Source organism: Lactuca serriola, chromosome 5 (assembly GCF_051521515.1).
Source record: "Lactuca serriola cultivar US96UC23 chromosome 5, Lser_US96UC23_V15, whole genome shotgun sequence".
Classification (NCBI taxonomy): Eukaryota; Viridiplantae; Streptophyta; class Magnoliopsida; order Asterales; family Asteraceae; genus Lactuca; species Lactuca serriola.
Window position 1 is genome coordinate 345,156,080 of NC_136412.1, and position 20,253 is coordinate 345,176,332.

Sequence of the window (20,253 nt, forward strand, 5' to 3'; positions counted from 1 at the left end):
TACATATACGATAGTAGGACAGACATCACTAGGTGCTATAGCATGAAACGGTTTCAGGATCTAACTATACCAATGAATCACAACGCATTGTGATAGTTATATTGGGTATAAGTGATCATAGTAATGTGGATGTTTACGGCTTGCAGATATGCAGGGGTCGTGTATGGGTCCCAAAATCCCTTTGACAGGGGAGCGCCTACCTGGGATCTAGCCATCACATTATGCCTTATCCCTCAAATAAGGCAATAGGAGTACAGAAGTATTCACTTATTACAAATACTACAGTACTTATAAGAATTACCCTGGACTTAAGGTAATTAGTACGGTTGTAGTTCGACACTACACCATAGTACTATTTCATTTTCCCATTACATTCACTTCGTGAACATTCACACGACGCACGGTAATGTAGAAACTATATTTTTGGTTAATGATAGACAGATTTGGGAAAATACACACTCTTACAAGAGCCACACACACAGACACTAGATGCCTTGGTAGAAGGATACGATTAGTAGGAAACATAGGGCTTCCTAGGATCATACAAAACATTTTCATACTTACAGTTCATATACATTTTCAAATACTTACAGTTCATATACATTTTCAATACTTACAGTTCATATACATACAAATACTTCCATACAAATTAAGACACTAAAATACTTATGATCTCACCAGTTTTAAAGCTGATACTCTTTTTCAAAATAACTTGTATCCTCAGGTCAACCATAGACAGGTACCGATGCAAGGTCCAGAGAAGATGGTGCTCGTTCAAGACTCATCTTTCTTTTTGATTTATACTTTAGTGTCTATTATATATTGACAGAACACACTTGTATTAAAATTATATTATTAATGCAATGGATGACGTTGTTGCTTGTTTACTGCTTTTCATTGTTGTGATACTGTACATGACGTCCTCCGCCCCAGAACATTTCCGCCGTTCATGGTTTTGGGGTGTGACATGTTCAAAGTTGTATGTCCAATTAGAGAAAACATAGATCAAGAATTAGGGTTGCATGCACATATAGGAAATTATATGTTTTGCATAATACCCATCAGGTATGTGGAGAGGTGATTGACTTGCAGGAAATTCAAGGCCGGGCATCAGCGACCTAATGGCAAAATGGAGTCATTGGATGTTCCTGTTTGGAAATGGGAAGAGATTACGATGGATTTTATCACCAACTTGCCTAGGACGGCGCATGGGGTGGGTTCAATATGGGTCATCGTGTATCGGCTAACCAAGAGCGCGCGGTTTATCCCGATTTAGGAGACTATCTCTGCATAGAAATTGGTAGACATATACATTCGGGAGGTTATGGGATTTCATGGGGTGCCGATTTCAGTGGTCTCTGATAGGAATGTTCGGTTCACTTCCAGGTTCTGGAAGAACTTCCACGGGGAGTTGGGTACTCGGGTACACTTCAGTATGGGTTTTCACCCGCATAATAATGGTCAGAGTAAGCGAACTATCCATAAATTGGAGGATATGTTGCGGGCATGCGTTCTGGATTTTGGTGGCAATTGGGATACGTACCTTCTGTTAGCGGAATTTTCGTATAACAACAGTTATCATGCTAGCATCTGTAGCACCTGGTTCCTGGTATGTATGTCCTATCTAAGTAATTTACATTTTTAGCCTAGGACTCGGCGAGTTCTAGGCCCGACTCGCCGAGTAGAGCCGGGATATTGAGCACATTTAAGTTGGTGACTCGGCGAGTCCGTATTCTAGACTCGGCGAGTCCCCGCTGTCTGGATAAAACCCTAATTTCAAGGGTTTGCACCCTATTTAAACCACCTTATGCGCCCCCAAGCTCGCCCCCTTCACTCTCAGAGCAACCTTAGCCAAACCCTAACCTTTCCCTTTGAGATTTGAGTGTTTGTGTGTGCTTCTTTGAAGTTTTGAAGAAGAGAAGGAGGGAAGATCAAGGAGAAGGAGGAGGACAGAAGTTGTGAGCTCATTTCAGAGAATAGTAAGGTAAAAACTCGACCCCTTCTTCTGTTTCTATGGTTAAACCTTCATTAGAGCATCTTTAAGACTTTATGGAACCATTTATTGGCTTGGTTGTGGTTTAGAGGACTCATTGGTTCGTTTAGCCTTCAGATCTGGCCACATCTGAGCTCTAGAGGCTCAGATCTACAACCTTTGTGGGCCATTTTCATGAACAAGCCTAGATCTACACTTCTAACCCCATAAAAGTCCTTAAATCGCTTGTTTGAGCATCCATGCACGTAAAGTTGGAAGCTTTATGTGTAAAATCAACCCTAGGAACCCAGATCTATAAATGGCATGCACTGGATTCAAGCAGAATCGAGTATACAGTTTTTGCATGCATGCGACTCGGCGAGTCGTTCTTCAGACTCGATGAGTCGAGTCACGAGTCCCTGATTTTCCCCCCTTTTTGCGTGTATGCTGAGTAGAAGTGAGTCATGGGTGGACTCAGTGAGTCGGAAGCCAGACTCATCCAAGGAGAGACTCGGCGAGTCAATGCCCTGACTCGGCGAGTCCAAGGCAATCTTCTTACCTCAAGAACAGACTCGGCGAGTCTCAGCATAGGGTGTTCATCGGATGAAGATAAACTCGACGAGTTGTTCATACAACTCGGCGAGTAGGATGAAGGACTTTTGGTCATCAGTTTAGAAGGAGAACTCATCGAGTCAATGCCTAACTAGACGAGTAGGGTCGGGATTAAGGACAAGCGAATGGGACGGGACTCGACGAGTTGGCAAGCCAACTCGGCGAGTTGGGTCAACTGGAAGTTGACTTTGACTTGTACTTTGACCTGGTCAAGGGTAAAATGGTCATTTTACCCTATGTTCAGCTAGCAGTGTTTGACTGAATGTTTTGTGGGAATTATAGCCGGAGGACTTCCGGAACAGCAGCAACAGCAGTAGATAGTCAGTTCCCGCTCAAATCAGCAGCTACTTTGAGGTGAGTTACCTTCCAGTAGCGGTGGGTCTATGGCCACAATGCCGGCCCACCAGTAGGAATTGTATGTTAGATGATCGTCTTTATGATATCATCTAGGTTTGCTACTACCTGATATGTTATATGCTGGCGGGATATGTTACATGTGATAGTAGTAGAGTTCAATTGTTAGGACCGAAGGATAGGTCAGACTCCCCAGATATGTCTGATAGTATGTGATGATATGTGTATATGCTAGCCTGATATGTAATATGTGATAGTGGTAGTAGGAGGGGAATAGTCCCAGAGTTCGGTTGATAGGACAGATGGGTAGTCAGCACCCCAGAATGGCTTGACACGGGTAGGACGGCACCCCAGAATGGCCGCACGGGTAGTCGGCACCCCAGAATGGCCGCACCGGGTAGTCAGGCACCCCAGAATAGCCTGGCAGTATGTATGTTATGTGATCGTATGATATGTGGTACGATGGGGGAACTCACTAAGCTTCGTGCTTACAATTTACAGTTTTGGTTTCAGGTACCTCTTCGTCGAAGGGGAAGGAGCTGGCGCGGTAGCGGTACATCATACACACACACACACTGTTTTTCCACATTCATGGGATTGTTCTGGGATTCATACTCTGATATTTTGATAGTTCACATGTTTTGGTTTTCAGACATAGTATATGTTTATGAAATGGTTCGATCGGACAATGTTTGTTTGCAAATGATTTTACTAAATATTAATTGAAAAATGAAATTTTTGGACGTGAAAAATGGGTCGTTACAGCATCAATCGACCTCCTTTTGAGATGCTCTACAGGAGGAAGTGTAGGACCTCAATATGTTGGGGTGAGGTCAATTAGCGGGTTATAGGGAGTACCAAAGTGATATTCAAGACGACCGAGATGATTCAGCAGGTTCATGGTAGACTTCAGATAACGCAGAGTCGGCAAAAGAGCTACACAGACAGATGTCTATCAGACTTGGAGTTCCAGGTCAGGGATATGGTTCTCCTAAAGGTGTCACCTTGGAAAGGTGTCATCCAATTCAAGAAGATGGGAAAGTTGGGCCCCAGGTATATCGGTCCTTTTAGGGTTGTGGCTTGGGTGGGCAGGGTTGCTTATCTCTTGGAACTACCCGATGAGCTTAGTCAGATCCATAACACATTTCACGACTCTCAGCTGCAGAAATGTTGTGTTGATGATTCCACGGTGGTTCCATTGGAGGATATCAAGATGGATGATCGCCTGAATTATATTGAAAGATCAGTGGCGATCCTTGATCGGAAGACGAAGGGCTTGAGGAACAAGGTCATGGGTCATGAATTACATTCAGAATGGACATGGGAGCATGAGAATGAGATAAGGGAACATTATCCAAAGTTATTTGTAGCAACGGACTTTGAGGACGAAGCTTGATTCAAGTGGGGGAGAATTGTAGCATTTGAATCCTTGAGGTACTTAATTCTTACATTTTGGGAGGAGGGTCACGATGTGAGCCATAGTGCTCACGACGTGAGTGACCATTGACCATTTGACCCGCATTCTTGAACCTCATGACGTGAGCAAGGCCTGATGCCTTAAAGGACTAAGAGTTTAATGCTCAAATTTGGTCAGAACAGGTCTCACGACATGTGAAATGGAAATCTCACGACGTGAGAAAAGAGTTTGTCCCAAATTGAGGAATCTGGTTGGATGATTTGTGATCGATTTGGCTCACTGAGTGGGGTTGAGTCGAGTCCATTCTCACGATGTGACCAGAGAGCAGGTCACGACGTGAGGGTGAGCTGATGGGAATGTTGACCATTGACCTTCGGTGTTGACTTTTGGTCAACTATTGGTTTTGAAGGGTAGACTAAAGGTTTGCCTTGTATGATTATCATATGTGGTGTAGCATCGATTTAGCTGACCGTGAGAGCAGCAGTAGTTGATTATCGATCGAGAGGTGAGTTTCCTTCATTATACTCGTGGGTTGAAGGCACCAATGCCAACCCACCGAATTATGTTTAAAGGTTGATAGTTGTCTTTGTGACAATTTCCTACTATGCTTGTATGTGCTAGCTGTAGGGGTGGAATAGACCCAATACCGATTGAAAGATACTGAAGGGGGTGAAATAGACCCAATACCAGTTGAAAGATACCGAAAGGGTGAAATAGACCCAGTACCGGTTGAAAGATACCGAAGTGGGTGAAATAGAACCAATATGTTTTTTACTGTAATGTATGTATGGTATGTGGTATTTTAGGGGAGCTCACTAAGCTTTGTGCTTATGGTTTTAAGTTTATGTTTCAGGTACATCCAGCTTAAAAGGGAAGGGCCTTGCTTGATCGCACTACATCTACCCGTGTTTTCCACATTATGTGATTTGTACTCTTATATTATTCACTATGATAAACTTTCGGTTGTTTTGACATGACTACAAGGTTGGTCCACCCTCAACTCCACATATACATATCAACAAATAGCAACAGTCCACATAACAGGAAACTAACTATCCTAGTCTAATTGCCTAAGTGGATACTACCTAGTAACTATATCCTAACATACATAGGATACATATTGGAGTATACAATATGGTGAGGAGAACTCACTTGGACCGAGTAGGTGACTCGAAGTTAGGGTAGCGCTTCGCCTTCACACTTCACAAAGACCTAAATGCATAACACTAAGTTTTAGCCTAGATTCACATGATGAATATAATTTATAGTCTCGATTCCTCACTAATCTGAATGTCTACATCAAGATCTATCAAGTAAGGAACAACCAGGTAGGATCATATATCATAAGTAGGGTCCGTTTGGCATAGATAATAGACTGTTTGGAAATCTCACTTTAAACACCTCACTAAATCCAGCCTAGACATCATCCCGTATGTAGATCAATCCGTATAATGACTTGGAATAATTGATAAATCTTAATTACAGGTTCATAACAATGACTATGAATATAAGTTACACTTAAAGAATAGTAAGTGTAGCCTAACTTACATAGAGTTTCTAGCGAAAGCAGATAATTATGCGGACAGAACTCTAACCCGAGAGCTTCTAATCATCGTTTCTTTGATGTCGTAGGGCCTCACAAAGGTGGCCGAGAACTAGGGAGTAAATGGTTAAAATCTAGGAGAAAATTCCAAAGAGTTCTGGAGAAAGGTATGGAAGAATGAGCAACAAAATAGAAGTATTTATAAGCTGCGAAGGGGCCGCGCCATGCACCTTGTCTAGGCCTGCCGTGCCCTTGGTCAGTAGTGATGACATGGCAGACAATGGGTGGTGACACGTGGCAGGATCTTATGGGAGGGCAGAGGCGCGTCGTGCCCTCTGTGTGGGCGCGACTGCGTGCGAGAAATTATGTGTTCTTATAAAATTTGTATCTTCTTCGTACGAGTTTTGTTTTTGAAAGCTTTTATATACACAAGTAGCTATCGACGAGATCTACAACTTTCATTTTGACTTCGTTGGCTAATTTTTACTTTATTTTTAAAGTTATATTTTTAATACGCTTAGACTGTTAAAGTCCGTTAAAATTCATAACTCTCTCGTCCGATGTCGGTTCTTGACTGAATTTATATAGGACTCATTTTAACGAGATCTTCAACTCTCGTTTAGATTGTCTTTACTAAAAATCGACCATTCTAAATTTCGGTTTCTGCACTGCTACACTAAAACCGTTAAACATCGTAACTTCCTCAACTGAAGTCAGATTTGGACGTTCTTTGTATATACACTCTCGGTTTTATGACTACTACGACTTTTGTTTAGATCACTAAGGCTAATAAGTAATATATTTTTATCCGTATTTTACGGCGCGCATAGTCATGCTTGTTTAATCGTGAAACTTTGAGGAAGCATAACTTCTTCATATGAAGTCGATTTACGGGTTCTATACATATATGGAATCGTATCGATGTTTTCTACATAATGAAAATGATTATTTGGGCACAAAAGTAATGTATTTCCACTTTGTATTCCTTAATAAATGTTTATTATTACAATCTACGGGAGTAGTAAAAATGGGGTGTTACAAACTGGTCCAAATAATGGGACTTTTCTAGATGTAACCGTGTAAAAAATAGTTATAGATAAAAAATGACTGGTTTGAATTTTTTATCCGGGTTCAGGACTTTTTTGTTAAAAAAATAAAATTTGGGACTTTTGCCTAAACTAAACCAAAATATTGGGACTTTTCTGAAGATTTCTCAATTAACAATTATCAAACAACCTTAGTTATTTTGTTCCAAATCGAAATACCTATTTTGTCTCTTTAATATTTTTCTAACATAATGTTTTACATGTAACATCCCAAAAATTCATAGTAAAAATTTTCATTTTTAAATCCATAAACAATACAAACGATTTGTTCCAACACCAACCAAAGTGATTATATCATTTAAACATCAGAGTAAAAGTCATAAATAATCAACGCACAAAACGTCGGGGATGTTGTGTAGTCATGCCGAGCCTAGATATACCTGAAACCATAAACATGAAACTATAAACAAAATTTACTGAGTTCCCCAATATACCACATACTATACATACAATAGAGCAAGCTATGTGCCAACCATAGTCTTATAACTTTCATTATGACATGAGCCGTATCATGGTATTTCCTTGCCAAGTCGGGGGCCAAAACCTGGGTCTTACAAACAAGTGTTAAGAGCCACCTTCTGGTCTTCCATGCAAGTATCACAAAGACAACTAGCATTCTACATATAACTACCAAGGTCCATACCCTAGTCTTGCATACAAATTGTTGGGAGCCATGTCCTTGGGAGCCATGGTCTTTCATGCAATTACCAGGTGCCACCACCAGGTTTTTCTACATAACATAATCCAGTGGGTTGAAATTGGTGCCTTTGACCCATAAGTACAATGAGGAGGCTCACCTGAATCACAAAGCCGACTAACACTCAACTTAATATCGTGTCGACCCACAACTAACTGCTCGTTTGCCAAATGGTGGGTGCTTAACACCTCCTATCAATCCACACAAGGTAAACCCTATGCCTACCTTCTAAAAATAAAATTTAACCAAAAGTTAACCCCAATTCAAAAGTTAACCCAAGCCAAAAGTCAACGGTCAAAGTCAAAGTCAACATCCTATGATGTCAACTATTTAGCCTCACGTCGTGACCAACCCTTGGTCACGTCATGAGAGCTCACTTGGTCCGATTCCAACTCATCTTAACTCAACTTAGCTAACTTAGACATGAAAAGGCATTAGAGCTGACCTCATGATGTGAGCAGTCTTCTCACGTCGTGAGCCCCAAGAAGCTTAACAGAAACGAGGTCATTCAATCCTCACGTCGTGAGCATAGTCTAAAGTCAAAATATAATGATTTAAGTCATTATCCTTTAAGACTTTTAAAACATGTATGTCTAATACATGTCTAGATCTCATTTGAATCAATATTGAAGGAAAGATTATCCAATTTTCATGAAAGGTTCCAAAACCCAACTATTCACTAAATCTGAACTTCATGACACTTTAAAGACCCTTGTAACCTATAAAGTTCCTAACTTTATGGTTTCCATTCATTCAAACTTGGTCAACTAGGGAGAAAAATGGGACAAAACTTAGATCTAGCCACAAACTACAATAATGGTGCAAGCTTTGACACTTACAAGGGTCCAGAAACAATGTGAGGTGATGATGATGATTCCTTGCAAGCCTCTCCAAAACATCACCGTTTTCTTCTTCCTCTTCTCTTCTTCTTTAAGCCAAGAAATGCTTCAAAAAGTCCAAGATTCAATCTAAGAATGAGGGCTAGTGTTTTCTGAGGTGAAAAGGGGGTTTAGAAGCTGATAATGAACCCTAAAATAGGTTTATAGGGGCTTAAATACAAAGAAAACCCTAAAAGATCATGGGCTTGGGTTGCATCAGTTCTCACGTCGTGAGATCAGTTCGAAACAAAATTTACATATTAACCCTCCTCACATTGTGACCACTCAAAGGTCACGTCATGAGACCCCATTTCTTCCAAAAATCAACATTTTAACTCCTTGAAACCTAAATCGGTCCATCCTGGAAAACGGGTGTTACATTACATTTCATTTAAGAAATATTAATCTAACATAAATGGTAAATAATGTAGTTAAACTTGTACCATAATTTATATTTTGATAGAATGCAAACAAACAACAAGATGTGTCGTTAGTAGTCTAACACTTTATAGATTGCAAAACAATAGTTTTTCAATTATGAGATGTAGCCAAGACAACAAAGAACACTAGTAAAAAGAATTAGCTTAAGGAAGTTTTGTAAATTTTTACCTTTAAAAAATGCTTTTTGCCTCCTCATTAAATAATGCTTTTTGGCACTTCACTGCATTCATAACACTGGAATAATCAACCACACAGACACACATAACTGAGCATCAATGATTGAAAAATACATAAAGTTACCATACCCAACCCATCATATGCTTTGTGTAACACAGTTGGTTGAACTCAATTCCGCCATGTCATCCAACAATTTCAAGTTGTTCACCTACACGAATGAAAATAGTAAGTAAGCCAAAAAGAAAGAACAGTTCTTTCATGAACTTAATTTTCTTTGGATATGTACAAAACCAACAAGGATAAATTAGTATACAAGTGACATGCCTTGGGCATGGGCCACTAACCCAAAACCAAAAGCTGACTGAGAGTTTTGGCATAAGTCATCCATTTGTATCTTTAAAAAAATGCAGATAAATAAATTATAAATATTTGTTTTGTAACCAATCTGCCTTAAAAAATAATAAACTACTCAACATACTCTCCTCCATCTACTTGTAATCTCAGAAGGTTTCGGATGCATGCCTATAGTGGAAGCAAATTAGTGATATGTTTTTTTCAAATATATACAATTTCAGTGAAGAAAGTATAATGCAGATGCGTACACAAACTTATGATGTAAATTGTAAGTTACCAATTTCCTTTCTTCAATTTCTCTTGAAGAACGACATTGTACCCTTGTTCTACCACTAACTACCACAACAACAAAATCAGTAACTATGGTGATGAAATGTAGAGGGTTTACACTAAGAATGTATATTATACATGAGTATGGAATCTAGAGGTTATAAAAAAAAACAACCAAACCATGGAACAACAAAAATGTACATTGATTTAGGCAAAATTAATCCCATGTATGTGAAACGTCTGTATTAACTACTTATGTCTTATTTGAAAATCTTCTCCTATTAAACTAATTTCATCCAGAGTTTTTAGAAAGCGGACTACATACTCGCATTGAATTCTAGGTTTTGTTGCACCATTGAATTAGGTGGTAGAGGTGATGTGGTGTTGCACCTTTTTATTTTTCAAAGAGATCAGACTATTAATTAAACATTGAAAAAAGAGTAGTTAGTTACATTTGTTAAATAATGAAAAAATTACCTCGTGTCTATCAGAGTATGCATTCATCAACTTTTTCAGGTGGATGTTATGCATAATCCTGAAGAGCATCAGGAAAATTATACAAGTCTACACAATATTAATTTTACCTTGGAAAATCATACACGTGTTGGGTCTCGGGTTGCTGCAGATAGACATACACTATTATTATGCCTTAAGTTGCTTGCCAACAAATGTAAAAAGAAAAACAATCTATCATATTCATACTCATACCATACATAAAACATTGACCAACACAATTGCACTTGGCATATGATGTTTATGCAAAAAATTGAAGTTTTTCTCGAAATACCCTTGTTGTCCACTAAAAAAATAATAAGAAGAAAAAAAAAGTGTTAGTGTTTCTTCAAGTTAACGATTGTTGTTTTTGGATGAAAAGCTATAAATACATTGCTCTTATGAATAAATATTAAAGAAAAAAAATCTATAAATACTAATAGTAAAACAAAATTTTCAACTAAAATATTTACAAAAACTGCACTGCCTGCTCGCATTTCTTGTATAGATCATGAGAAAGAATGAGATGAAATCCATACTTTCTTAATATAATTGGTTTGGCTAAAAGGTAACAGCAATAAGATGCTTGTTCAAGCATCACAGCTAAACGAAGAGGTTTCTTCAAAAAAAATTATATTTTTTTCACAAAATTCTCATATTTTTATTTTTATTCACAAAAGAGAATTGATTATTACCTTAAACACCAGCACCCTCTTTATATTCACCACGTGTTTCTAACATTTCAATCCACCAAAGACCACCACCATGTGGCATTTCCCTTTCCTGATGTCTCAATTTGCTAAAAAGAAAGTACACTTATTAGATAAATAATTTTTTTGACTAAATAACAAATATAAATTGTAAAGAATTACCAGCCATACTAAATAAGTACTAAAGGCATTTTCCATGCAATATTTAGCATCTTTTAAATAAATAAGCACATCATTTCCTAAGGATAATAAATAAACACAAGTTTTAGGAACAAAGGGGTATTTCTGGAAATGCACAAACAGGGTCATAGACTCATAGTTATAGCTACCTGTAGACCTGTATCTCGTTTCCATGCTTTGTCAGCTTGTAATCAGTGGATTGAAGGCAATAATTTGATAAAGTGAGGTATTTGAGATTCAATGGAACTAAAAGTGTACCTTTAAACATTAACAGAAAAACTTAATAATAACATAAAAAACATCAACTGTTTTTGTAGTGTTAAGGGTAAAAACATGCATGTTATCACTTTGATTCTCGGGAGCTTCTTCTTTGCCTTTTCTAATCCACAAGTTCTGTTTGGTTTCTGAAACATTTTCTTGTTGCAGAGTAATGAACGGAATTTGTCAAAGGAATTGGAATCTGTCATGTATGGTTAAATGACCAAAACACCCTTTAGTGACGTTTTTTTTAATTAATAGAATTGCTATTTACTGGAAAAGATTTTACTTATAAGACAATTATTAAACACTAATTATATAAACATCAAAAATACATACTCTAATTTTCATAAACATAAAAAGAAAAAGTAATCACATTAAAAATGACTTATGAAGAAAAATAAATAATTAATAATATAACAATTGAATATAAATATCTACATTTACAGGGTTGTATATTATGATAAATTAGGTGTGAAAATAAAGAAGAAGACGCAAGATTTAAAAAACAATATTTTGGTTGTAAGGAAAAATTTAGTCTTTTCAATGAAGAAATATATAAAGGAATTCCAACTCTTCCCTAGGAATGGAAAATCCTTTGATTACAGATTTTGGGGGAGTTTATTTTGTCAAACAAATATGTAACTTATGGAATCTTCCATTCCAATTCCTTCAAATTTCTATGGAACCCATGAACCACACATGACCTAAGTTGCTCTTAGGATCAAAATAGAAAAGGTAGGAAAGAAAAACAACATGCTGATTTAGAACAAGTCATGTTAGGAATAACATTTTCGGACGAACTATCACGAACAAAATCCTTCAACTGATGCAATTGAGAAAGGTTAAAAAATTTATATTTACGGATAGTTATTCTATTATACTCCTATAAAATTGTTTTTTTTCCAGAAAGAAGCTCAGCCACATCTCATTCAACTTTATGAAAAGATGGAAACAAATTGTATCACATGAAATGCACTAACATTCAATTCCCATGGATTTGGTTCATGATCAGAAGCAGGGGTAACTGATTGATGTTAAAAAAATCCACAAACTTATAGATAGGATCAATGTCATTTGAAAAAAAACAGCCAAAAGGCCTGCACATTCATTGTAATTAAAGCCATGTAATTGATTGTGGAACTTGAATCGGTTATTCATGCCACAACGTTACACGACTTTTAGTGGAAACTTGAAAGATTAAGGCATAAATAAAATGTTTTGTAATCCAAATAATACTCAATTGTGGAACTGGATTTGGTTCTAATAATAGACTTACTGCTAATAAATACCTATGATGTCTTAATATGAAAAATAAAATAAAAATCAAGTATGATGTTATAATTGGTAACCATGGTTAAACAAGTTTAGATTCTAAAGTAGAATGTATTACTACAGTGTCTTAAAACGGTGGATTTTGAAAATATAATGCTACGATTTGGAGTAGAATGTTGCATGCAATTGGTTAGATTTTGATAGTAAACTATCTTAATAATAAAAACTTTGAAGTTATAATGCTATAATTGGTATCCAAAACCAAACATGTTTAGTTTTTCAAAGCACAGTGACTTAATAGGAAAGATAATAAAAATTACAATGTCCTCATAGGTTAGATTATGAAAGTATAATATTTAATCTAATGTTTTATAGCTTAGCATCTAAATAACATTCAACTAGAACATACAAGCTTATGAGACAACATATATATATATATATATATATATATATATATATATATATATATATGTTAAGTAAAGTAGGGTTTGGTTATTTACCTTGGCATCGTATATGGTCATTTAGAATTAAATACATAAATAAAGATTTACTTACAATCTTCAGAAATTTATATAACAATGGGGAATCAATCTATGTGTTGATAAATGTGTGGCAGGCAGATTATGTGACCTTAATAATAAATTGTGATGACAGTGTGTTGCTGTTAGCCAACCAATATTACAATAAATTAGGCTTTACTTACAACCTTAATAATAACCCGTGATGACAATGTTGTTGTTAGCCAGCCAATATTACAATAAGATTAGAATTGAGTAAAAATGTTAATACATGATTTAACCTCCTCATAAACAAACCAACTACAACTACAATATGTTAAACCTAACACATTCAGACCAAATGACTAATCCAAGATTTTAACCATAGTTATTTTGCTAGTATGACGCAAATCAATGGAAGAGAAACAAAGAAAAAACATTAATTGCAATTTCTTTTTTCACTAATAATGGTATCTTTCAAGAATTACTTAAGTAACTATAAATATCTCAGGGACATCCACAAACTTTACTTCTGAAACCTAAATACTGTATATACATTAATATTTGTTTAAATGCAAGAAATACCAATGTACACTCATTGATTTGTGTATTGTTGCATCCTACTTTCATTTATTTCTATTATATATATAGCATTGCACTTGTAAAAATCCACCCAATTATACCAATGCCATCAAAAACACAAAGCAAAGCAATTTTCATTGCTATGAAGTATGATGTCCTAACAAGAAATATTACAAGTACAACGCTATAAATGCATAGAACTTTCATAATGCAACGCCTTTATAATAATAATAAAATAAAATAAGTTGAAATTACAATGGTGCAACAACAACAGAAAGAAATGGAAGGACAATACTAAAATGTCACAATAAGAAAATGATATAATTGGGTATAATGTTCAGAGCAGAATGCCCTAATAAAAAAGAAAGATGAAATTACAATGCTATAAACATCTATAAAAGTATAATGTCCTAATAATAAAATAGCTAAAAGTAGTATGCTATATTATTGGGTATATTTTTTAAAGTATAATGTCATCATATGAAAAAGTTGAAAGTAGAATACTATAATAGAAAGAAATAAAACTAGGATGCTGAAATAAAACACAAATGAATGAAAGTAAGTTGTTATATATTGCATTTAGCCCTAAAAATAACTTACACCTTAAGTAAATCCATGACATCAGGAGACAAGGGGAGGGTGATGCACCTAAAATCATAAATGAAAGTAAGTTGTCTTTTTCATATGATGAGGGTATACTTTAAAAAATATACCTAATAATATAGCATACTAATCTCCCCCACATATATATAATATTGGACAGATTATATATTCTTTAAAGTATGGAACGAAAACTACAAGGCACCCTCCCTCCCTTGTGCTGAAGGAAGTTTTGAAAATTTTTACCTTTAAAAAATGCTTTTTTCCTCCTCATTAAATAATGTTTTTTTTCCTCTTCACTGCATTCATAACACTACAATAACAACCACACATGTAACTGAGCGTTAATATGACTTGCTGATTGAAAGATACATAAAATAATCATTTATACCCCATCCATCATATACTCTGTTATATAGTTGTGGAACAAAGTAGGCTGAACTTAATTCTTCCATGTCTTCATCCAACAATTTCAAGTTGTTGACCTACACAAATATGAAAATATAGTAAGTAAGCCAAAAAGAAAGAGCAGTTTTGTCATGAACTTAATTTTATTTGGAAAGGTACAAAACCAACAAGGATAAATTAGTGTACAAGTGACATACATGCCTTGGCATAAGTCATCCATTTGTATCTTTAAAAAAATGCAGATAAATAAATTATAAAGTATTTGTTTTGTATCCAATCCGCCTTAATAAAATAATACTCAACATACTCTCCTCTATCTACTTGTAATCTCAGAAGGTTTCAGATGCATACCTAAAGTGGAAGCAAATTAGTGATGTGTTTTTTTTTTCAAATATATACAATTTCAGTGAACAAAATCAGTATCTATGGTGATGAAATGTAGAGGCCAAAGGGTTTACATTAAGAGTGTATATATGAACATGAAATCTATCATACCATACACAAAGCATTGACCAACAAAATTGCACTTGGCATATGATGTGTTCACAAAAATTGAAGTTTTTCTTGAAATACACTTGTCGTCCACTAAAAAAATAATAATAAGAAAAAAAACCTGTTAGTGTTTCTTCAAGTTAAGGTTTGTTGTTTTTGGATGAAAAGATATAAATACATTGCTATTATAAGTAAATATTAAAGAAAATTATCTATTAAATACTAATAGTAAAACAAAATTATCTATTAAAATATTAACAAAAATTGCAATAACAAGATCATCAGAAAGAATGAGATGAAATCCATACTTTCTAAATATAATTGGTTTGGCTAAACCGTAACAGCAAGAAGATGCCTGTTCAAGCATCACAGTTAAATGAAAAGGTTCCTTCAAAAAATTCAAGTTTTTTCACAAAATTCTCATATTTATATTTTTATTCACACAAGAGAATTGATTATTACCTCATCTGAGATACAAAAGTAAGCACCAACACCCTCTTTATGTTGACCACTTGTTTCTAACATTTTAACCCACCAAAGACCACACCACATGGCATTTCCTTTCCCTGATGTCTCATTTTGCTAAAATAAAGTACACTTTTTAGATAAATAAAAAACTTGACTAAATAACGAATATAAATTGTAAAGAATTACCAGGCATACTAAATAAGTGCTGAAGGCATTTTCCATGCAATATTGAGCATTTTTTAAATGAATAAGCACATCATTTCCTGAGGATAATAAATAAGCACAAGTTTTAGGAACAGAAGGGTATTTCTGGAAATACACAAACAGGGTCATAGACTCATAGCTATAGCTACCTGTACACCTGCATATTGTTTCCATGCTTTGTCAGCTTGTAATCAATGGATTGAAGGCAGTAATTTGATAAAGCAAAGTATTTGAGATTCAATGGAACTAAAAGTTACCTTTACACATTAATAGAAAAACTAAATAAGAAAATAAAAAACATCAAGTGTTTTATAGGATACTGAAATAAAATACAAATGAATGAAAGTAAGTTGTTATATATTGCATTTAGCCCTAAAAATTACTTACACTTTAAGAAAATCCATGACACCAGGAGGCAAGGGTGATGCACCTCAAACCATAAATGAAAGTAAGTTGTCTTTTATTTTGTTAAATACTAATCTCCCCCACATAACATAGCATAGGATAGGAGATGCATTCTTGCCTGAAAGATAATATTGGACAGTTTATATATTCTTTAAAGTGTGGAAAGAAAACAACAAGTCGCCCTCCCTCCCTTGTGTTGAAGGAAGTAGTGTAAATTTTTACCTTAAAAAAATGCTTTTTTCCTCCTCATTAAATAATGCTTTTTGCCTCTTCACTACATTCATAACACTACAATAAAAACCACACATGTAACTGAGCATCAATATGCCTTGCTGATTGAAAGATCCATAAAATAATCATTTATACCCCATCCATCATATACTCTGTTATATAGTTGTGGAACATAGTAGGCTAAACTCAATTCTGCCATGTCATCCAACAATTTCAAGTTGTTGACCTACACGAATGAAAATATAGTAAGTAAGCTAAAAAGAAAGAACAGTTTTGTCATGAACTTAATTTTCTTTGGTTCATGATCAGAAGCAGGGGAAAGATTCATGTTAAGAAAATCCACAAACTTATAGATAGGATCAATCTCATTTGAAAAAAAAAACAACCAAAAGGCATGCACATTCATTGTAATTAAAGCCATGTAATTTAAATGGGCGAATGAGCAACAATGCACTTTAAAAACTTACATGTAATAGATGATCAAAGGCTACATGGTCTGAAATGGATACATTGCATACAAATTCTTTATTGAAAAATTGGAACCATGTTTGATACAACATCAGGTTGAGAAGCTGCAGGGGCAAGTAACTAAAAATACTTTTAAAATGATAAAATTTTAACTTAGAATTTTGCGTAAAAACTTACAGATGGGTATAGCTTCTACTTATATATATATATATATATATATATATATATATATATATATATATAGGTGATGGATGACTCTAAGTACAAGTCTGAATCCTCACTGTTTCCTGCATCAGTAATAACCTTTTTTAACTGCTCCTTTGTCAGCTACTTGAGTGAGAAAAAGCTACTAGAAGGTTTTAAATCAAACAGCTAACACTACATGGCTAAATTGGCTAGTAAACGAGTTACTTAATAGGAAAGCATAGTAACACGTGATAAATGTTGTGAACATGTAAACAGATACATTTAATTATGGTTGTCCAACATCTAATGCATACAACATTTGCAATTTGAACTTCTGTAGCCTGTAAACGATATGGAAAGGATTTTTCATTATCACCTTATTAGACATTTTGCATGTATATTAATATTAAGTAATCAGCAAAGTACAGTTTAGTTTCTTACCTTGACTTCTCCGGTTATCCTATCAAATAACCACAAATTAGTAACTGATATACATAAATTAAGATTGGTATGGAAGCTTTACAATCTTCAGAAAGTCATGTAACACGGGGAATCCAACTATATTTTGATAAATATGACAGATTATGTGACCCTAATAATAACCCGTGACAGCAATGTTGTTTTGTTGTTAGGCAATATTAAAATAAGATTAGAATCGAGTAAAAATGTTAATAAACAATCAAAACATGATTTAACCTCATAAAACAAACCAACAAACTATAATATGGTAAACCTAATACACTCAAACCATGACTAATCCAAGAGTTTGACCAGAGTTATTTTATTACTAAATTAAGTGCAAATCAACAGAAGAGAAACAAGAAACACAATAATCATTATGTGATTAAATCTTCCACAAAAAGAGATTTGAGTAAAACATCGTGATCTGATAAAATTGGTTATTCATAAGAACACATTCTGAAACAAGCGATACCAAACACGCTAAATCAAATTTTACAGTGAAAAAAAATCAATAAAAAGATAGAGAAGAAAACCTTTATGAAACGGTCAACAAAACTACAGGAAAACTATGTAGTTTCCTTCTGTTTTTAAGTTGCAATACAGCTTGTGTAGTTAGAAAACTAGAGTATGCTTCGATTTTTCTCGTATCCATACATACAGAGGAGATTACAACATCTGAAATACAGAAAACCCTAGAGAACTAAAATAAGAGGGAAAAGGAATGAAAACTTAAAGATAACTTCTTAGGATTATCGACATGGTTGTGAGAATCTTACGAAGGGTGGGGGTGCTTATTTTATGCACCAATACACCGACCCAAACTTTTGGCATCCCAATTCCAACGGTCATTTATAAAACATTTTCCAAAATTAAAATCTTTCTAACCTACACGTCTCCGGATCGTGAGTTTTGTAAAATGCGGTTTGTTCCCCCCCCCCCCCCCCCCCCCCAACTTCCATATGTATTCCAAATAATTGACATAAATGGTCCCTTGAATATTATAATTTTAACACCCAATTTATCTTATATTTTATAGACAACTTTTCACAAATAGTCTTTATGGTTTTCATTTTTATTCCTTAAATAATCCTTATAAAACTTTCTTTTATGTGAATGATTCCTTTTAAGCAAACCTTTCATACCAATGGTCATTTTAGTTTTAAATTTGTCCCATTAGTGGTCTTTATGATTAACTCTATTAAAATTTTCTAGTTAAACCTATGTGAAATTACTTTTTTGCCCTTAACTTTTTTTTAATTTTAATTTTATTTTTTTGTTATTTAAAAAAGAAATGGGCCCACCATTTAGCCCCACCCCACCACCTCCTTTTTTTCTTATTTATTCATTCATTTACATGCTTCTGGTTTGTTAATTGTTCCTACCCATCGTATCATTCTCATCTCTCTCCCCTTCCTCTTGATAAACCAGACATTATGTGTATTTCCTTTGGTTCCATTGCAATATCACTATGTTTTTTAAAAAAAGTTGTACAATTCTATTGAATATAAGGTCGATACATGCTTTAACTAGTAATTGTCTTGCTCCTCGTGATGGTAGAGATTTATTATAGCTCATTGCAATTAAGATCTACAAAAATAGTACTTGTAGGAGGGAAATCTAGATTCATAATGATAAATATGTCAAAATGTAATACATAAATTGTCATATTACATATAAATATATGCTAAATGTTTAAATGTTGATACATATCTTGGATGAAGAAAGAACATAAGGAAATTTTAAGAACTTAGTATTCAAATATGATGATATAAGTTTATCTAGTTGAAAGAATGATGGATTAAACTGAGTTTAATCAACCAATTTATAGCACAAAAATATGGGTTTTCATCATAAGACTTGGGAACAACCGACAATAATGACATATTTTGCTTATGCGATTGAGAGTGAAACACAATTCTGCTTCTTGGATGACCAACTCACCAATATTCCACTGAGGAATTGACATCCTCATAATGTGTTTTTTTGTCAACTCTACATTCTACATAATATACATCTGTAAAAGCTTGCAGATTGATGTGGTGTTTTGCTGGGTACCAAAGTCCCAAACCCTTTGTGCCCTTCAGATATCGGAAGATTTGTTTTACTGCTGTCAAATGTTATAAATTCAGATAAGCTTGGTACATGGCGCATAGACAAGTAACAAACCTAATATACGGTCTACTAACAGTTAGATAAAGTAGAGAACCAATCATCCCTCAATATTTGGTGCAAACTCGGCTCTGAACCTAGTAGTAAAATCAGTCCAAGTCATCGCATCAAGTGTTGCGTCATCCCCGATGACATGCCCGATCTCCTCCCACCAATCTCGTGTCCTGCCCTTTAGAAGACAGGATGCTAGTCTGACCTTGTCCCCCTCGGGACATCTGCTAGTGCAGAAAGCATTGGCAACGTCCGCCAACCACCTGGTACTCGCTATGGGGTCCCGCGCCCCATGGTTGTCAGGAGCTCCACATGCTCTAAACTCCCTGAAAGTGAGTGTGTGCGACCCCATCA

General features: G+C 35.2%; 1 protein-coding gene and 1 long non-coding RNA gene across 11 annotated transcripts; both read right to left on the reverse strand.

Moving 5' to 3' along the window:
• Positions 1 to 7,041: 7,041 nt before the first annotated feature.
• On the reverse strand, positions 7,042 to 10,694 carry LOC145052075 (uncharacterized). 5 transcript variants are annotated; one of them, XR_013683961.1, is made up of 6 exons: positions 10,530 to 10,694; positions 10,299 to 10,440; positions 9,800 to 9,887; positions 9,326 to 9,719; positions 9,189 to 9,240; positions 7,042 to 7,384 (listed from the first exon to the last, which is right to left on the reverse strand). It is a non-coding gene; the product is annotated as an uncharacterized LOC145052075 (long non-coding RNA). The 5 variants fall into 5 exon arrangements; XR_013683962.1 differs by having other exon boundaries at positions 9,326 to 9,591; positions 9,676 to 9,719; positions 9,800 to 10,440; XR_013683959.1 differs by having other exon boundaries at positions 9,326 to 9,887.
• A 301-nt stretch (positions 10,695 to 10,995) lies between these two features.
• Positions 10,996 to 17,235, reverse strand: LOC145052076 (uncharacterized). Of its 6 annotated transcripts, XM_078999883.1 has the most exons (14): positions 16,759 to 17,235; positions 16,615 to 16,680; positions 16,137 to 16,510; positions 15,970 to 16,046; positions 15,778 to 15,897; positions 15,624 to 15,670; positions 15,319 to 15,408; positions 14,807 to 14,900; positions 14,662 to 14,728; positions 14,418 to 14,463; positions 11,541 to 11,663; positions 11,353 to 11,461; positions 11,186 to 11,262; positions 10,996 to 11,112 (listed from the first exon to the last, which is right to left on the reverse strand). In XM_078999883.1, exons 3-8 carry the CDS (start codon positions 16,159 to 16,161, stop codon positions 14,888 to 14,890), a joined length of 372 nt encoding a protein of 123 aa, XP_078856009.1. In that variant the 5' UTR covers positions 16,162 to 16,510; positions 16,615 to 16,680; positions 16,759 to 17,235; the 3' UTR covers positions 10,996 to 11,112; positions 11,186 to 11,262; positions 11,353 to 11,461; positions 11,541 to 11,663; positions 14,418 to 14,463; positions 14,662 to 14,728; positions 14,807 to 14,887. The 6 variants fall into 6 exon arrangements, with proteins under 6 accessions (XP_078856009.1, XP_078856011.1, XP_078856012.1 ...); XM_078999885.1 differs by having other exon boundaries at positions 14,416 to 14,463; positions 16,137 to 17,235; XM_078999886.1 differs by lacking the exon at positions 15,624 to 15,670 and having other exon boundaries at positions 14,416 to 14,463; positions 16,137 to 17,235.
• Positions 17,236 to 20,253: the final 3,018 nt, after the last annotated feature.

What these genes read in the sequence shown, in the direction of transcription:
- LOC145052076 (XM_078999883.1), bottom strand. Translation starts at nt 16,161, where the DNA reads ATGGAAACAATATGCAGGTGTACAG. An exon ending in GCACTTATTTAGTATGCCTG is followed by an intron (nt 15,898 to 15,969) that starts GTAATTCTTTAC and finishes ACTTTATTTTAG; the next exon opens with CAAAATGAGACATCAGGGAA. An exon ending in ACTTTTGTATCTCAGATGAG is followed by an intron (nt 15,671 to 15,777) that starts GTAATAATCAAT and finishes ATGCTTGAACAG; the next exon opens with GCATCTTCTTGCTGTTACGG.